Source organism: Nyctereutes procyonoides, unplaced genomic scaffold (assembly GCF_905146905.1).
Source record: "Nyctereutes procyonoides isolate TBG_1078 unplaced genomic scaffold, NYPRO_anot_genome, whole genome shotgun sequence".
Taxonomy (NCBI): domain Eukaryota; kingdom Metazoa; phylum Chordata; class Mammalia; order Carnivora; family Canidae; genus Nyctereutes; species Nyctereutes procyonoides.
In genome coordinates this window covers 45,558,055-45,579,056 of record NW_026575125.1, presented here as the reverse complement: position 1 = coordinate 45,579,056, position 21,002 = coordinate 45,558,055, and the positions used below count along the sequence as shown (strand labels likewise).

The window sequence follows — 21,002 nt, the reverse complement described above, 5'->3', positions numbered from 1 at the left end:
GAAAAAAGAAATGCTAAACTCACCCTTGATTCAGTGGTAATTTGAATTCTGGTCTTCTTCCCCAGTCCTCCTGCTACTGTTTACATTTCAGAGTCTTCAAATAGCTGCTTCTAGGTTTTAAAACTATCTTACAGTGGGAATAAGGTAGAGTGTGTTTACTCCATCTTATCTAGAATGGAACTCTCTCTGTAGATAGTTTTAAGTGAATAAAGCAAAAAATCAGTGCTTTGTTTTGGGAGCATAAGTTTTCCTAACCAATTATATGATAGCACAGTCCAGCATCTATTCCTTTATATCTAACTTTCTGTCATAATTATAAAAAAATTTGTTTTTTATAAAAAATATACTTGGGCTTGATTTTTCCAAAGGGCTTAGTTTCTTTTGATATTCAAATTATTGTTTTTTCAAGTGTCTTTCCTTACATCATCTTTTAGAATTCTTTCCACTGTTGTTGAACACTAACTGTACCAGATACTCATTTGTCCGTGACTTCTAGCATTATGAGTGCAGGCCTCTATCATTTCCCTTGACCTAAGAAAATCTTGAACTTTATGACAGATTTTGTACATTCATTTTGTCGATTTCCATTGTACTTTCAGCTGTTTGCATCAGAAAATTAGGAAGAGAGTGACCCACAAAGAAAGAAATTGACATAGTGGGTAGGGAGAAATGCTAGTGTTAAGTAGGGGATACTGTTTAGATGGAGAATTAATTTTCCTTCCTTTTTTATTGTGGTAAAATATACTTAACATAAAATTTGCCATCTTAATCATTTTAAGTGTATAATGCAGTGGTATTGAATACATTCATAATGTGTAACCATCACCATCATCCATCTCCATAACTCTTTTCATCTTATAAAACTTCTATACCTATTAAATGATGACTTCGCATTTTCCCCTTTTCTCCAGCCCATGGCAAACATAATTCTTTCTTTCTCAATGATTTTTGACCATGTTAGGTACCTCCGTACTTGTCTTTTTGTGACTGATTTATTTCATGTAGCATGTCTTCAAGGTTCATCCATATTGTAGAATGTGCCAGAATTCCTTTACTTTTTAAAACCAAATAATATTCCATCGTATGTTGACAGAGGAAAAATTTTGTAAGTGTTCAGTTCAGTGATGAATTTTTTTATGTTACAACTTTTGCTTCCCTTTGTAACTTTATGATTTTTGGAATCTGGATAATGATCATCTTCTTAACAAGGATCCCCTTTTCACTAAACAAGAAGAACAAAATAATTTTAAAAATAGAGACTTTGCTATTAATTTGATGTTAAGTGTTTTATAGTGTTTCCTAGTTTCCTTTGTATATATGTTTTGATATGGTAGTCATCTCAGTATAAAATTTTTTAAACTGCTTTTTTCATGTAACCTTTGTCTTAAACCGGTTTTCATTGTAGCTGTATAATTTTCATAAACATCATTTTTAACAGTTTTAGAATTATGAGAGCTCTTCTAAACAAACATAAAAAAACTGCCCGGTAATAACATCAAAGAGTAGGGTTCTACTCAGCTACCTATGGCCTCTGGGGATCTATAAAAGAAAAGAGTAGGACGTTATTAAATATGATCATATATTAAATGCTAAATATATTTCCAAAGACAGGGTTCCATGCTAGGCACTAAAATATAAATGTGAATAAACCATTCTCTGTTCTTGCAGAATTTGAGGTTAAATGGGGACAGAAGCAAATACATAAGTATAACAAAGATAAACTACAATAAATTTGTCACAGAAGGAAAGTTTCAAAGAAGTAGTACCCTTTGAAGGGAGACTAAATGTCAGGGCACAGAACAGTGCTACATTGAGGGAAGTATATGTAATTCAGGATTTCAGGGAAGTAAGTCATAGTTCTATACTCACTGAAGTTGAATAGTTTTCAAGTTAAGTGCAGAAAGCAAGTTGAAAAACCGTATGATAGTATAATTACACATATATGAAAAAAGCAAAACCATATTGGTACACATACATAATGTGTATAAACACAGCAAAAATTATGACAGGATATAGATCAAACTAATAACACTGGTCACTTCTGGAGAGGGGAGGAAGTACAGAGCTATAGATATTAAAGAAAATTATATACGTCTTGTACCTTTGAGGACATTGTTATGTGTGTAATTAAATATAGTGGATATATAACTAATGGAACCTTGATACAGTGGAATTTTATTCAACCAATTAGGATATCATTCTATAAGTCAGTAATTTCATATAATCTTTAGATTTGGAACACTTTTTCAAAAAATTATATACTCAACAGAATTTTGAGAAAACAGAGTGATTTTATTTCTAAGCGAGGCTGGAGGACCTGGCAATCTTGATTTCTGTGTTTCTGTGCTTGAATGTATGTAAATAAAGATATCTGGAATGTTATAGATTCTAGAATGTTAACAGTAACAGATTCTGAAAGAAGATTATAAATGTTTAAAATTTTACTTTTTTGAATTACATATTTTAATAATTTTATATATGTTTCTATAAGAAATATTTCTTTTAGTTAGATGACTTTCTTGTAGAAAGTACTCAACATTGGGGCTATATGGTGAATTGGGCATTCTTATGCACTGATGATGAGTTAACCTGAGACCTCAGTTTTGGAAAGAGAGACACATTAGTATCATGTGTCAAGAATCTATGCATTTTAGACCTAAAGTCACCTGCATATTGAAAGTGAGGGGATGGAGAACCATGTATCATGCTAATGGACATCAAAAGAAAGCCAGAGTAGCCATAAGTCTATCAGACAAACAAGATTTTAAAACAAAGACTAACAGATGAAGAAGGGCATTATATCATAATTAAGGTGTTTATTCATCAAGAAGATTTAACAATTGTAAATATTTATGCCCCCAGCTTGGGAGCACCCAAATATACAAATCAATTAATAATAAACATAAAGGAACCCATTGATAATAATACAGTAATAGCATGAGACTTTAACACTCCACTACAGCAATGGATAGATCATCTAAGCAGAAAATCAACAAGAAAACAGTGGCTTTGAATGCCACACTGGACCAGATGGACTTAACAGATATATATTCAGAACATTTTATCCTAAAGCAGCAGAATACATATTCTTTTCAAGTGCACATGGAGCATTCTCCAGGATGGACCACATACTGAGTCAAAAATCAGCCCTCAACAAGTAGAAAATATTGAAGATTATTCCATGCATATTTTCAGACCACAACATTATGAAACTTGAAGTCAACTACAAGAAAAAGTTAGGAAAGACTGCAAATACATGGAGGTTAAAGAACATCCTACTAAAGAATGAACAGGTTAACCAGGGACTGAAGAAATTTTAAAGTACATGGAAGCAAATGAAAGTGGAAAGACAGCAGTCTAAAACTTTGGGATGCAGCAAAGACAGTACTAAGAGGGAAGTATATTGCAATACAGGCCTATCTTAAGAATCTTAGCAAGAAAATTCTCAAATACACAACCTAACCCTATACCTAAAGAAGCTAAAAAAGGAACAGCAAATAAACTCAGAGTCCAGCAGAAGCGGGGAATAATAAAGATTAGAACAGAAATTAATGATATAGAAACAAAAAAATCCCACAGTAGAATGGATTAAAAAAACTAAGCTGGTTCCTTGAAAGAATTAACAAAATTGATAAAACCCTAGCCAGACTTATCAAAAAGAAAAGAGAAAGGACACAAATAGATAAAATCACAAATGAAAGAGAAGAGATCATAGCCAACACCACACAAACACAGTTATAAGAGAATACCATGAAAAATTATATGCCAACACACTGAAACACTTGGAAGAAATGGACAAATTCCTAGAAACCTACAGTTTTTCCAAAACTGGAACAGGAAGAAATAGAAAATATGAACAGACCCATAACCCACAAAAGAAATTGAATCAGTAGTTAACAATCTCTCAACAAACAAGAGTCCAGGGCCAGATGGTTTACCAAGGGAATTCTACCAAACATTTATTTTAAAAAAGATTTTATTTATTTGAGAGAAAGAGAGTGAGGGAGGGAGAGAGAGAATGAGCAGGGAGAGCAATAGAGGGAGAAGCAGATACCTCACTGAGCAGGGAGCCATATGTGGGGTTCAGCCCCAGGACCTTGGGATCATGACCTGAACTTAAGGCAGACACTTAACCAACTGAACCATTCAGGCACCCCTCTATCAGACATTTAAAGGAGGTAATTACCAATTCTCCTCAAACTGTTCCAAAAAATAAAAATGGAAGGCAAACTTCCAAACACATTGTTGAAGCCACTATTACCTTGATTTCAAAACCAGACACACTAAAAAAGGAAAATTACTAATACCCCTAATGAACATGGATGCAAAAGTTCTCAATAAAATATTAGCAAATCAAATTGAACAGTACATTAAAAGAATTATTCACCACAATAAAGTGGGATTTATTTCTGGGCTGCAAGGGTGATTCAGTATTCACAAATCAATGTGATACAGCACGTTGAGTAAAAGAAAAGAACCATATGATCCTATCAATAGATACAGAAAAAGCATTTGACAAAATACACAATCCTGATAAAAACCCTCAACAAAGTAAGTAAGGATAGAAGGAACATACCTCAACATCATAAAAGCCATATACAAAACACCCACAGTTAAAACAAAACACCCACATCATCTTCAGTGGGGAAAAACTGAGAGCCCTTCCGCTATTGTCAAAAACAAGACAAGGATGTCCACTCTCACCATTAATATTTAACATACTACTGGAAAAGCCTTAGCTTCAGTCAGCTAACAAAAAGAAATAAAAGGCATCCTAATTGGCAGGGAAGAAGTCAGACTTTCAGTATTTGCAGACAACACGATACTTTGTGTAGAAATCTAAAAGGCTCCACCCAAAAAAATGGCTAGAACTCTATACATGAATTCAGCAAAGTTGCAGGATATAAAATCAACATGCAGAAATCTGTTGCATTTCTATACACCAGTAATGACACAGCAGAAAGAAAAATCAAGGAATCGATCTCATTTGCAATTGCACCAAAAACAGGAAGATACCTAAGAATAAACCCAATTAAAGACATAAAATATCTGTACTATGAAAACTATAAAACATTTATGAAAGGCATTGAAGAGAACACAAAGGAATGGAAAAGCATTCCATGCTCATTGGAAGAACAAATATTTTTTAAAAGATTTTATTTATTTATTCATGAGAGACAGAGAAAGAGAGAGAGGCAGAGACAAAGGCAGAGGGAGAAGTAGGCTCCATGCAGGGAGCCTGATGTGGGACTCGATCCCGGGTCTCCAGGATCAGACCCTGGGCTGAAGGTGGTGCTAAACCACTGAGCCACCTGGGCTGCCCAAGAACAAATATTATTAAGGTGTCTATACTACCCAAATCAATCTATACATTTAATGCAATCCTTATGAAAATACCATCAACATTTTTCACAGAACTGGAACAAATCATCCTACATTTGTATGGAACCACAAAACATCACAAATAGCCAAAACAATCCTGAAAAAGAAAACTAAAACTGGAGGCATCACAATTCTGGATTTCAAGCAATGTTACAGACCTGTAGTCATCAAGACAGTATGATATTAGCACAAAAACAGGTACATAGATCAGTGGATCAGAAGAGAAAACCCAAAAATGGACCCACAACTCTGGTCAATTAATCATCAGCAAAGCAGGAAAAAATATCCAGTGGAAAAGAGAGTCTCTTCAACAAATGGTTTTAGGAAAAATGGATAGCAACATACAGAAGAATGAAACTGAACCACTTTCTTATACCATACACAAAAATAAATTCAAAATGGTTGAAAGACCTAAATGTGAAAAAAAATCCATCAAAATCCTAGAGGAAAACACAGGCAGCAACCTTTTACCTCTGTTATAGCAACTTTTTCCTAGATATATCTCCAGAGGCAAGGGAAACAAAAGCAAAACTGAACTATTAAGACTTAATCAAGATAAAAACTTCTGCAAAACAAAGGAAATAAAAGATTGACAAAACTTTTAAAAAACTAAAAAAGTTTGATAAGGAAAAGCTCCTCAGTCAGCCCTAACCCCTCAGAGATGAGCAATGTTATTCTTTTTTTCTAAAGATTTTATTTATTTATTCATTGGGGGGGGGGCAGGCAGAGACACAGGCAGAGGGAGAAGCAGGCTTCATGCAGGGAGCCCGGCATGAGACTCGATCCCAGGGCTCCAGGATCACTCCCTGGGCCGAAGGCGGCGCTAAACCGCTGAGCCACCAGAGCTTCCCTGTTATTACTTCTTTTGCCATAGTTTTGCTTCTACTTGAACTTTATATATACTCTTTGTGTCTCTTCTTTCACTCAGTATAAGGTGTTTGAGACTTACCTATGTTGTGCTTCATTCTTTTTATAACTGTATAATATTCCATTGTAGGAAACTACCACAATTTATCCATTCTTCTCTTGGTATACATTTGAGTTGAGTTTGGGGCTGTTATGAATGAAGTTGTTGTTAGCATTCTTGTTCCTATCTTTTGGTGGACATATGTCCTCATTTCTCCTGGGTAACTACTTGGAAGTAGGATTGCTGTGCCATATGGATAAGTATTTGTTTGATTTTATAAGAAACTGCCAATCTGGGCAGCCTGGGTGGCTCAGTGGTTTAGCGCCACCTTTGGCCCAGGGTGTGATCCTGGGGTCCCAGGATTGAGTCCTGCATTGGGCTCCTTGCATGGCGCCTGCTTCTCCCTCTGCCTGTTCCTGTGCCTCTGTGTGTGTGTGTGTCTCATGAATAAATAAATAAAATCTTTAAAAAAAAAAGAAACTGCCAATCTGTTTTTCAAATTATACCAATACACACTCCCCACAGCAATGCACTGCAGTTCTAGTTAGTCCATATCCTTACCAGTGCCTAATGTTTATCATCTTTAATTTTAACTATTCTAGTGGATATATAGTAATGACACATTATGTATGGTTTTGTATATGTTTAAATGCTTTTTATTTTAATGTTTATACCTTTTGAACCAATGATTCCACTTTGGGCACAGTGTCCTAGGAACATAATCTGAAATCTAGAAAAAAAAATATATGTAAATATATATTCTTTACTGTATACCTTATAATACCCAAATGTAAGAAATAACCTAGGGGTGCCTTGGTGGCTTAGTTGGTTGGGCATCTGCCTTCAGCTCAAGTCATGATCCCAGTGTCCTGGGATTGAGCCCCTGCTCAGCAGGGAGTCTGCTTCTTCTCTCCCTCTGCCTCCCCCCTCCTCTTGTGTTCCTTCTCTCTTTCTCTCAAACAAAAGTTTTTTTTAAAAAAAGAGAACCTAAATATCAGGTATTAGGGAAGTAGTTACATAATCTATGATACATTTATACCTATAAAATATAGTCATTTAAAATTATAATAAAAGGCTGTGAATTTATATAATACCAACTATTAAAAATGTATTAAAATAGACCAGCAATATGTCAACAAAAAATTTATTTTAAAATACTGAAAGAAGGGGTACCTGAATGGCTCAGTTAGTTAAGTGTCTCACTCGATTTCAGCTCAGGTCATGATCTCAGGATCCTAGGATTGAGCTCTGTGTTGAGCTCTGCACTCAGTACAATGTCTGCTTGAGGATTCTCTCCCTCTGCTGCTCACCCCACTCACATGCTTGCGTGTGCTCGCTCTCTCTCTCTCTCTCTCACACACACACACACACACACACACACAAATAAATAAATCTTGTAAAAAGTTTTAGAAAATAAAATATATGAAATAAAATACTGGAAGAAAACAACCCAAAATATCTTTGGGTGTTGGTACTATGTAATTTTCCCCACCCTTATCTGTTTTTTCTTTTTTTTAAGATTTTTTTTATTCATGAGAGAGACAAAGAGAAAGCAGAGACATAGGCAGAGGGAGAAGCAGGCTCCATGCAGGGAGCCCAATGTGGGACTCGATCCCAGAACAGCTGGATCATGCCCTGAGCCAAAGGCAGATGCTCAACTGCTGAGCCACCCAAGTGTCCCTATTTTTTCTAATGGTCATATGACCATTTTTGAATAGCACAAAATGTACTTAAACTTTATTTACTTATTTGTTTTTATTTTTTAAATTTATTTTTAAACTTAATTCTTTTTAAGTTCTCCAGATTTTACATTCTATAGTGCTTTCTGCCTACCTAATTTTTTCTGCAATGTGAAAAATTGCTCTCTTGGGTTTCTTAAAATATTTTATTTCTGCTACTGTTTTGACTCTTCAATTATAAAATTGCATGAAAAAGACACTTTCATGTTGTTTCTTCTCTTGAACATCTGATGTTCCAATGTCCAGTCCAGGATAGAAGATAAAATAGAGCGATTCAAGAAAGCAGTTGAATATTATTCAGTCACAACCAAACTCTCTTCGCTGCCAGTGGGTCCCTCCTCCTTTCTAGGTAAGGCTTCCATCTGATGCAGAGCTGCTCTATCTAAAGGTGCAACTGAGTTCCTCATGGGAGCTCCTGGGCCAGAGTGAAATGACTTGTTGTATTGCACTCTTGTAGAAGTCATTCCTGTTTGGTGGATACTCTCCTTTTGATTTCCATGGAATAAGAGTAGTGACATGAGACAGGGCACTGATTTCTCAATTTTGTATGTGGGATCCAATGCCATTTCCTTAGCTTGGGCTTCTTCTGGCACTAACCTCCATTATGGCCTGGTGTATGTAAAACAGCCCTGTCTTTGGGTTCCGGTCTGAGTTTGAATTCCACCTCTGCTGCTTAATAGCTGTGTGATCTTAACTAGTCACATTTGCATGTATGTTATGTGGTTTACAATCTTTTTTTAGGATTTTTAAGATAAAATAATTTTTGTAAGGTTCTTGGCATGGCACATAGCTACGATTCAATAAACTATAACATTTATTAATAATTTTTCTAGCAATGTGGGGTTAGCAGAAAGTAATATGGTAGAACTATTAGGATTGACTAAAGTATAGTCCTTTCTCTTGGCTTCAGGTTTTCGGAATAATCGGCTTGGAAATCCTCCCCTTCCACGAAGTCAGATGGGCACTATCTCTACTGGAAAGCCAATGGTAATATCTTTCAGGAGTCCCAAGGCCATGTGTTAGCATTAGACTCAGGTTGCGTCCTGATTTTTATACTCTGAATTAAGTAGTTAAGGAAATTCAATGTTATCAAGACTGTATATGCCTATGTTATGTTCTCAACTTGAGGCTGGCAGACTATGTAAAGAAAAGATCCAAATCAGTAACCACTAAAGCACTGTGAAGGTAGATTAACTCATGTTGGAGAGTGGTTTTAGGAGACATGGATTGGTTCATTGTCCTGTCTCGGGAGGATTCTGTCCATATATAACTGTTAGAATAATTTTTTATTATTCTCAGTAGCTCTTTGTATCCCAACAGTCCCTGCTACTGGCATTATCCACTGTGTCACAACTTCTGAGGGAACCATTTTGGAGCTTGTTCAAATGTTAAATAGGTTTTCTGTCTGTTTTATCCTTTAGTTTTCTCACCATGTGCCCCAGAAAATGAAATATCCACCACCATTCCCAATGGGACCCAATTCCTCTCTTCTCTTCTCTTCCCATGCTTTGGGGGAATCCCGTGCTTTTTCTGAGGACCCCATGCTGCAGGACAGTCCCTTTGCCAATTGGGCTGTCTCTTATGACTCCTCTGCATCCCAGTTTCCCAATTACCTGACTTCCAAAGCCTCACCTCCTTTGGGACCAGACTCTTCTCACTCTTCTTCCTCTGATGGTGATGAACCAAATGGAGCCAGCTCTGAGTAAGTATCTGAATAGGCACTCAAGAGAACAGACTTTTAGAGCATCTGTATTTTTTGCTAGTAACCTGGGTTGGGTGTGGGGAAGTATATGTTCCTAGCTTTTCTCTGTGGTACTTTATTCTTAAGTGAAGTAGGAAAACTCTATGCTTGACTATTGCATACTCATATTGACTCTGTATAGGTGGTAATTTTCAGATACCCAGGCACCTAAAGTAAAAGTAAGCATAGCAGCTGGTTAGAAAAGCCCTGGGTATGGGTATGCTATATTTCATGCTATCATTTCTCAATTTTTGAGAGGGGTGGGTTGAATGTAAAAAAAAAAAAAGAAAGAAAAGAATTTATAGAGTTAAGTATTAGAACAGTTGAGTAGGCAGTTATATTGCTTAAGACAAGATTCTGAGGTTTAAAACAGTGGTATTTTGGAACACCTGGGTGGCTCAGCAGTTGAGTGTCTGTCTTTGGCTCAGGGCATAATCCTGGGGTCTAGGATCGAGTCCCACATCAGGCTCCCTACAGGGAGCCTGCGTCTCCCTCTATCAATGTCTCTGCCTTTCTCTCTCGGTCTCTCATAAATGAATGAATGAATGAATGAATGAATGAATGAATGAATGAATAAATAAATAAATAAATCTCTCATAAATAAATAGATAGATAAATAAATAAATAAAATATTTAAAAAATAATAAAGCCGTGGTATTTTATACTAGCTTATTTGTTCTTAGATTATTTCTCCAAGCAGTTTCTTCTTGGGAAACAGTTACTTTGAGGTTTCAATTGTAAATAGTTTCTTAGAACATAAGCTGACTCTAGATACGGCCTCTTACAAGGTTTAGAGGAAATGTATTAGGTCCAATAATAACTTAGTTATCTTGAAACTAAACCTTCCAGAAGGTTTGTAAGATTCCTTAGGATCAGAACAGACATCTTCTGTTGGAGTATCTTTATCAGCCTCCTTTATCTCTTCTACGTGGTCTCTTAAAATTTTTAGTCACATCACAGAAACACTTCAACAGCAGCATGGATGGGAGGATCCAAATGGTGAGAGAGGGTCCTGGGTACAGCCCATCGATGCTGGAGTTTCAGATGCCAGCCTGGGTGATGGTGAGCCCCACATCCCATCCCTGCTGTCTATGTCTACAAGGAACCACATGGACATCACCATTCCGCCCTTACCTCCAGTAGCTCCCGAAGTCTTGCGGGTTGCTGAACACAGACACCGAAGGGGTCTTATGTACCCATATATATATCATGTCCTCACTAAGGTAAGAGAAAACATCAGCTCCCACCTCCCTGCTTTTAACATTGTAATTCACACTTCATAAAACCATAAGTTACTACAGAAAATTCTAATTGGTATCTGAAGGGAGATAAAAGGAGACCAAGTATTCGAGGGCCCCTCATTGTATTAAAGGCCTCTGCTGCAGTTACACAGCAGGAGATGGGACTTTATAATAAATGAGGCCCCAAGAAGAGAACTATAATAGTGAGATTTCAAAGAAGATAATGTACTATGGTGGTAGACTCTGGTCTAGGGCTGGATGCAATCTAAGAAGAGTTTTTATGCCCTTGTCCTTTACCTCTTCCTCTACTTCTCCAGAGCTGTTCCCTTCCTGCATTCTTACTATACACATCTATCCTCCACCAAAATGTCTAAGATGGACTTTCTCCATTTAGTCAGCTATTGTCAGTCATAGCAGAGACTCTAAAAATGGAACATAGCTTTTAAGCTGGCTACAGTCATCTGGGCTTATTACAGCTTCTTTTTATTCTGCCACTGTTAAATACAAGCAGAGAATTTGATAGCTTGGCTACAGAGGCTATAGTTCATTACTGATTCTTCTCAGCTCAATTCCCCTTGAGGTAACTCATTTTGTTTTTTCTCCTGGACCATTTTCTTGTTAGGGTGAGATTAAGATCCCCGTATGTATTGAGGATGAGTGTAACATGGAACTTCCTCCAGCTGCTCTTCTGTTCCGGTCAGCACGTCAATATGTTTATGGGGTCCTTTTCAGTCTGGCAGAAACACAGCGGAAAATGGAACGCCTGGCCATACGGCGGCGGCTACCTGTGGAAGGTAAGTTTAGTTCTAGTTTTAATAGCTCTCTCAAACTTAGTGTGGAACAAATTGTGCAAGCACATCATACTTTGGCTGTAGAGCAGTCTTTGTGAAAATATATGATTCGCCAGAATACATAATGGCACAGGAAATGCATTAACTTAAGCCTCAGTTCTTTAATCATTAAGCATTCAGAGTAACTATTACTTATAAGAACCATGCTGGACTTTGGGAATGTAGAGGTATTTCTGACATAGTTTTTCCTTCTCAGTAAGGTTTTGTTTTGAATTTGATCCCATAGAGAGTTAGAGCCATTGAGATGTTTTAAGCTGCAGAGTGACTTGGTCAAATTAGTGTGTTCAAAAGAACCCTCTAGATTTCTGCTTCTGGGAAGATGGAATACATATACTTTTCCTTATTCCTCCTGCTAAATACAACTAAAAATCCAGGACATTATATATATAACAAGTATAAGACATTTTAGAAGGTGAAGAGAAGAAGGCAGACTGGCTAAGGACTTTGGGATCCAAGGAATAATGCAGTGGTGAGTTCCCTGGGTTTTCTTATTGCTGCATATATCCTAGACTAGGTGTGGGACAAGCTGGCAGCCCAGAAACACCCAACAGGTACGGACCAGTAAGAGCCCCAAGAAATGCCTTCTCACTCTGTTTCACCCAAAGAAACAACCTAGCAACACAGAATATTTTTAGATAATAACCACCCTGTTCTAGTCAAATACCACAGGAAAACTGTAGCCTACCCCCACTCCTATTAGCAAAGGCCAGATAAAGAACCTAGACTTCTACCCTTGCCAGACTATAACAAAGGAGAGAGAAAAGCTGAGTGGGGACCCAGGACTTTCACTCCCACTTGGCAGTGATGAGATAGCATCCCCCTTCACTCACTGGAGTAGTGTCAGAAAATACCTGCTAAAACATCAGATTAAAATAAGATCCAGGGTCTTTTAAACTAATATCCCAAATGTCCAGGTTTCAGTTGAAAATCCTTCTTCATACCAAGAACCAGAAAGATTTCGAACTGAGATGTCAAACCAAGAAAAAAAGTCAATAGATGCCACCATTGAGATGACACAGATGTCTGAAGTACCTGACAGGGATTTCAAACCAGCCATCCTTTGAAAAGCAAAAATGCTTTGACAAACAATTCTGAACAAGCATGATACAAATTAACAATAGAAAGTCTTAGCAAAGAAATGGAAGATATAAATAAGAAATGGAAATTAAGATCTAAAAAATACAATGACAAAATAATAGATGGGTTAAACAGCAAATTGGAGACAACAGAAGAAATAATCAGTGAATTTGGAGACAGAACAATAGAAATTACCCAATCTGAATAACAGAAAATAGGCTGAAAAAATGAACAGGGACCAGTGAAGGTAGAACAAAAGATCTAATATTTGTGTCATCACAGTTCCAGAAGGAGAGGAGAAAGACAATGGACTGCAGAAGTATTCAAATAAATAATAGCTGGACTAATGTCAAATTTTGGGAAAAAACAAACCCACAGATTCAGGAAGCTAATTGAATTATAAACAGTATAAACCCAAAGAAATCCATGTGAAAACCTAACATAGTGAAACCTTTGAAAGCTAAAGGCAGAAAAATTATTGAAAGCAGCCAGAGAAAAACACTGCTTTACCTATAGTGGCAAAATAATATGGATGACAGCTGATCTCTCATCAGAAGCCAGAGTCCAGAAGGAAGTTGCACAACATTTTCAAGGGCCAAAAGAAATGTCAAGTCAGAGTTCTATATCAAACAAAAACATCCTCCAGGAATGAAGGAGAAATCAACCTATTCTCAGATAAAGGAAGACTAGGATAATTTTTCACAAGCAGAACTACAGTAAAAGAAGGGCTAAAGGTATTTCTCTACACAAAAAGGAAATGATAAAAGGAAGAATCTTGGGAGGAACTTGGGAAGATGGCAGAGTAGGAGGACCCTGAGCTCACCCAGTCCCATGTTTCCAAGTAGATATCATCCACATTCAAGTCAATTAACTGGAGAGTGATCCGAAGGCTGACAGAACTAACTCCACAAACAGTAGACAGATCTGTTCATATTTATTTCTGAGTATATTGGGAGATTTCTGAAATGAAGGTGCTGACAGGTGCCATTTTCCATCCCTACCTGCCAGTATAAACACAGAGACACCTGCTGGAGGTGGGGCTGCACAGATACTTGACACCTAACTCACCAACAGTGCTCCAGGCCCATGAGTTCTCCTGAGGACTTATCCACTCCAAGCCTGCTAGCCTTGGCCCTGGGCTCAGGGCAAATATTTTTAAAAGATTTAGAGCACAATAAAGAGAGTCAGAGGTAGAAAGAAAAAGAATCCCAAACAGACTCCACACTGAGCATGGAGCCTAAAGTGGGGCTTGATCCCGCCACCTGAGCTGAAACCAATAGTTGGGCGCTTAACCGGCTGCACCACCCAGGGACCCTGGGGCAAATTTTGTTAAAGCTAAGCAGGTGCCCCACCTAGCCACCAGGTGCAAAGCTACCACTGAGTACCACGCATGTCTGTCGCACCATGCTTACCTGTGCACCCCTGGCCACCCTTGTGTGTTCCCAAAGCCACACGTCCCCCAACCACCAACATGCACCACACTGAGCAGCAATATACTAGGTACCTTTGTACATGTACCCAGCTGAGCACCCATAGGTGCCATCTACCACTGTGCCTAGCTGTGTACCCCCGGCTGCTCTTGTATGCCTCACCACCCAGTGTGCAGCTTCCAGCCACTACAACACTAAAGGGGATCTGGCATAGGACTGGTGGTCCCGTGCACATTTTGCTAATACAACTGCCTTGTTTGCATTACCTGGTGGGCATGCCCCACTCCCCTAGAGCTAGCCTCCCTGAGTCTCACTAACACTATGGAGAGCAAGCACAGTCCACAATAGGCAGAGGTCAGTGCCAATGACTACATGGAAAGGAAAAGGGACTCATCAGCAATAGCAGGACATAAGCAACATACATAGGATACTCTCCTGAAGTGCCAGGTTCTAGTGAACAGGGGACTAAAACTGCAGGGCACTCCAGGACCTCTTCTTTGTAAAATCACTACTTTCAAGAGCGGAAGATGCAGCTGACTTTCTTAACACAGACAAATTGACAGAGAGAGGCAGATGAAATGAGAAAACAGAAATTTATCCCAAATGAAAGAAAGGATAAGGCCATAGCCAGAGATCTAGGTGAAACAGATAGAAGTAATGTGTTGGATAAAGACATTAAAGCAATGATCAGGGGATCCCTGGGTGGCTCAGCGGTTTAGTGCCTGCCTTTGGCCCAGGGCACGATCCTAGAGTCCTGGGATCGAGTCCCGCATCGGGCTCCCTGCATGGAGCCTGCTTCTCCCTCTGCCTGTATCTCTGCCTCTCTCTCTCTCTCTCTCTCTCTCTCTCTCTCTCTCATGAATAAATAAATAAATCTTTAAAAAAAAGACTTTAAAGCAATGATCATAAGGATGCTCACTGGACTTGAGAAAAGAGTAGAAGGCATGAGTGAGACACTTAACACAGAGATTAGGAATAACATAGCAAAGATAAAGGGCACAATAAATGATATAAGAAATGCACTTGATGGAGTGAACAACAGGATGGTAGAAGCAGAGGAACATGTACGTGGAAACAAATGAAAAAGAACTAGTGACCTAGGAGACAGAGTAATGAAAAGTAATCATGCCGGTCACTCCTGAGTGACTCAGTGGTTGAGCATCTGCCTTTGGCTCAGATTGTGATCCCATATACTGGGTTGAGTCCCACATCAGGCTCCTCACAGGGAGCCTGTTCTCCCTCTGCCTATGTCTCTGCCTGTGTCCCTGTGTCTCTCGTGAATAAATAAATAAAATCTGTTTTTTTTTTTAGAAAGAGTAATCAAGCTGAACAAAGGAGAGAGAAAAGAATTATGCAAAAACAAGAATAGACTTAGGGAACTCATTGACTCCATTAAACATAATAACATATTACAAGAGTCGCAGAAGAAGAGAGAGAAAGGTGGTCAGAAAATCTATTTGAATAAATAACAGCTGAAAACTCCCCTACTCTGGGGAAGGAAACAGATACTCAGGTATAAAGGCACAGAGAAACCCCAACAGAATCAACAAAAACTGACCAACAGTTTAATTTAATCATAATTAAATTTATAAAATATAACGATAAAAAAATTCTAAAAGTGGCAAGATAAAACAAGTCATTTACTTACAAGGGAAAAGTTATAAGGCTAGCAGATTTTGCAACAGAAACTTTGCAAACCAGAAGGGGAGTGGGATGATATATTAAAAAAGCTAAATGGGAGAAATCAGCAGCCAAGAATATTCTATCCAGCAAGGCTATCATTCAGAATACAAGGAGACATAAAGAGTTCCCCAGACAAACAAAAACTAAAGGAGTTCATGACCACTAGACCAGCCCTATAAGAAATATTAAAAGGGACACTTTGAGTGGAAAGGAGAGACCGAAAGTGAAAGTATAGAGGTAGGAAACACAGAAACAGTAAAAACGAATATTTCTGTAAAAAAATCCATCAACAAACTCGCAAAAAGGGATATACGGTATAGTAACATATACTTAAAATGTGGGGAAGAGTGGAGAAAACAATGCAAACATAAATGACCACCAACTTAATATAGACTGCTATATGCAGAAGAGGTTACATACAAACCTAATGGTAACCATATATCAAAAACCACTAATAAATATGCAAAAAAATAAAGAGAAATCCAAATATAGCACTAAAGAAAATCAGCAAAACACGAGAGAAAGACAGGAAAGGATCAGAGAAAATCTTCAGAAATACCCAGAAAACATGTAATAAAATGGCAATAAATGCATATCTATCCATAATTATTTTGAGTGTAAATAGAGTAAATGTTCCAATCAAAAGATATAAGGTGGCAGAATGGATTTAAAAAAACAAGACCCATCGGTATGCTACCTACAAGAGACACATTTTAGACCTCAAGGCACCTGCACATTTAAAGTGAGAGGATAGAGAAACATCTTTCATGCAAATGGATGTTAAAACAAAGCTGGAGTAGCAATACTTATATTGGGCCAAACAGACTTTAAAAGAAAGACTGTAACAAGGGACAAAGGAGAGTACTATATATAATAATATATAGTATTATATATAGGGGACAGTCCAACGAAAAGATAAAATGTGAATATTTAGGCACCCAACATAAAAGCATCTAAATACATAAAACAGTTAATAACAAAGATAAAGGAACTAATTGACAATAATACAATAATAGAAGTGGACTTTAACACCCCAAATATGTCAAGGGATAAATCTTCTAAACAGAACATCAACAAGGAAACAATGTCTTTGAATGATATACTGGAACAGATTAATTTAAAAGATGTATTCAGAACATTCCATCCTAAAAAAACAGAATAGATACTCTTTACAAATGCACAAGGAACATTCTCCAGAGTAGATCACATATCAGGCTACAATAGAAGTCTCAAAAAGTTCAAGAAGATAAAAATCATACCTTGAATATTTTCTGACCACAACACTATGAAACTAGAAGTCAACCATAAAAAAAAATCTGGAAAGAGCACAAATACATGGAGGTTAAATAACATGCTACTAAACAATAATTGGCTCAACCAGGAAATCAAAGAAGAAATAAAAATCTACATGGAAACAAATGAAAATGAAAACACAATGGTCCAAAACCTCTGGGATGCAGCAAAAGAAACAAGTTTATAGCAATATAGACAAGTTTATAACTCAAAAAATAAGAAAAATCTCAAATAAACAACCTAACCTCTTAACCTAAAGGAGCTAGAAAAAGAAGAAAAAAACAAAACCTAAAACTAGCAAAGAAATAATAAAGATCACAGCAGAAATAAATGATATACAAAGGGGAGGTGCGTGGGGGGATGGGGTAACTGGGTGACAGGCATTAAGGAGGGTACATGATGAGATGAGCACTGGGTGTTATACTATATGTTGGCAAATCAAATTTAAATAAAATATTTTTTAAAAGAAGGAAAAAGAAATAAATGATATACAAAGTAAAAAACAATAGAACCAATCAATGAAACTAGGAGCTGGTTCCTTGCAAAAATCAATAAAATTGACAAACCTCTAGCCAGACTTTTCAAGAAAAAAAGAATTAATACCTATTCTTCCCAAATTATTCCAAAAAAGAGAAAAGGAAAGAAAACTTCCAATTTCATTCTATGAGTTCAGCATTACCCTGGTACCAAAACCAGTTGAAGACACCACTAGAAAAGAGAACTACAGACCAATATTTTCTCATGAATATAGATGCAAAAGTCCTCAAAAAAATACTAGCATACCAAGTCCAACAATATATTAAGAAAATCATTCACCATGATTTAAGTGGTATTTATTTCTTCGTTGCCAGTCTGGCTTAATATTCACAAATCAATCAATGTGATATATCACATCAGCAGGAAAAAGGACAAGAACCACATGATCATTTCAATAGATGCTGAAAAAGCATTTAACAAAGTACAACATCCATTTATGATAAAATCCCTCAACAAAATAGGTTTAGAGAAAACATACTTCAATATAATAAAGGCCGTCTATGAAAAACCACAGGTAACATCATCCTTAATGGGGATAAACTGAGTGCTTTTCCCCTAAGGTCAAAAACAAGACAAGGATGTCCGTCTCACCACTTTTATTTAACATAGTACTGGAAGTTCTATCCACAGCAATTAGACAACAAAAAGAAATAAAAGGAATCCAAATCAGTAAGGAAGAAGTAAAACTCTATTTGCAAATGACATGGTACAATATATAGGAAACACTAAAGACCACCCAAAAACTGCTAGAACTGATAAAGGAATTCAGTAAAGTCGCAGGGATCAAAATCAATATGAAATCTGTTGCATTTCTATACACCAGTAATGAAGAAAATTTTTTAAATTTCATTTCCAATTGCACCCAAAGTAATGATACCTAGGAATAAAGTTAACCGAGGTGAAAGATCTTTGCTCTCAAAACTATAAAACACTGATGAAAGAAGTTAAAGATGTGATACAGAAATGGAAAGACATTCCATGCTCCTGGATTGAAAGAACAAATGTTGTTAAAATGTCTATACTACCTGAAGCAATCTACACGTTTAATACAATCTCTATCCAAATACTAACAGCATTTTTCACAGAGCTAGAACAAACAGTCCTAAAGTTTGTATGAAACCACCAGAGAACCCAAATAGCCAAAACAGCCTTGAGAAAGAAAAAACTGGAGGCATCACAATTCAGGACTTCAAGTTATATTACAAAGCTGTAGTAAATCAATTCAGTATGGTACTGGTACAAAAATAGATACATAGATCAATGGAACAGAATAGAAAATGAAGAAATAAACCCACAATTATGTGGTCAGTTAGTTTTTTACAGAGCAGGAAAGAATATCTAGTAGGAAAAAGACAGTTTCTTTAATAAATGCTGCTGGCAAAACTGGACAGCAACATTCAAAAGAATTAAACTGGACCACTTGCTTACACGATATACAAAATAAATTCAAAATGGATTAAACACCTAAATGTAAGACCTGGAGTGAAAAATCCTAGAAGAGAACACAAGAAATAACTTCTTTGACATTAGCTGTGCTAACATTTTTCTAGATAGATTTCCTGAGGCAAGGGAAACAAAAGCAAAAATAAACTGTTGGGACTATATCAACATAAAAGGCCTCTGCAACACCAAGGAAACAGTAAAGAAAACTAAATGGCAGCCTTCAGAATGGAAGAAGATATTTGCAAATGACATATTCACTAAAGGGCTAGTATCCAAAATATATAAAGAACTTATGAAACTCAAAACCCAAAAAACAACCCAATTAAAAAATGAGCAGAAGACACGAACAGACATTTCTCCAAAGAAAACGTCTAGGAAGCCAATAGGTATATGAAAAGATGCTCAACATCTCGCATCGTCAGGGAAATACATATCAAAACTACAATAAGATAACACCTCACACCTGTCAGAATGGCTAAAATAAAAAACACAAGAAACAACAGGTATTGGTGTGCAAATTGATGCAGTCACTGTGCAAAACAGTATGGAGGTTCCTCAAAAATTTAAGATTGGAACTACTTAATGATCCAGTAATTGCACTACTGAGTATCTACCCAAAGAATACTGAGACACTAATTCAAAGGGATACATGCATTCCTATGTTTATAGCAGTATTACTAATAATAACCACAATATGGAAGCAGCCCAAGTGTCCATCAATTGATGTATAGATAAAGATATGTGTGTATGGAATACAATGGAATCTTGTATTGGAATATATTGTGGAATATTATTTTTTAATAAGTAATATTAAAAAAAATCTTGCCATTTGCAGCAATATTGTGGAGCTAGAGGGTATAATGCTAAACAAAATTAAGTCAGAGAAAGAAAAATACCATATGATTTCACTCAAATGTGGAATTTAATAAACAAACAAAGGAAAAAAAAATGAGAGAGATTGCCAAAGCAAGAAACAGACTTTTAATCATAGGGAACAAACTCTATGGTTATAGAGGGAAGGGATTGGGGGGGGTGGGGATGGAAATTAAGGCATACACTTGTCATGCTGAAGACAGGGTGATGTATGGAAGTGTTGAATCACTGTATTGCGCGCATGAAGCTAATAACCCCGTATTAACTAGAATTAAAGTAGAGACTTAAAAAAAAAGGAATCTTGTAACAACAGGAAGAAAGGAAAGACAATGGAAAGAACAAAAATATAGGTAAAAACAGTAGAATTTGCTTTTCTTGAGTTTTCTAAATTAGGTTTCACAGTTGAAGCGAAAGTATCACTGTTTAATTTGGTTCTCAGCGTCTATAGGGAACATATGTAAGACAATTCTAAGTGGGGAAGATTAAAGGGATGTGAAATTTCTATATTTCACTTGAACCAGTGAAATATCAACACCAGCAGACTGTGGTAACTTATGTATACATAATGCAGTGCCTAGAAAATGCAATAGAAAAGCTGTACACAGAGAAATACTCAGAAACACTATAGATAAATCAACATAGAATTTTAAAATAAGGTAATGTAACCTATAGGAAGAGAAGAGGAAGAAGGTAGAGCTATGAAAAACAGAACAAACAAAAAAGGATAGACATAAGCCCTAACATATCAATAATTACATCAAATGTGAGTGGTCTAATTACACCAATTAGAATACAGTCATTGACA

General features: G+C 36.8%; 1 protein-coding gene across 3 annotated transcripts in view; it reads left to right on the top strand.

The window, feature by feature from the left end:
• FAM120C (family with sequence similarity 120C) overlaps positions 1-21,002 on the top strand; it is a 173,502-nt gene that overhangs the window by 60,246 nt on the left and 92,254 nt on the right. For all 3 annotated transcript variants that reach the window (XM_055339107.1, XM_055339106.1, XM_055339108.1), the window contains 5 exons: positions 8,275-8,377; positions 8,939-9,015; positions 9,450-9,730; positions 10,719-10,992; positions 11,633-11,804. In XM_055339107.1, coding sequence (XP_055195082.1) covers positions 8,275-8,377; positions 8,939-9,015; positions 9,450-9,730; positions 10,719-10,992; positions 11,633-11,804 — 907 coding nt within the window. The remainder of the gene's footprint in view (positions 1-8,274; positions 8,378-8,938; positions 9,016-9,449; positions 9,731-10,718; positions 10,993-11,632; positions 11,805-21,002) is intronic.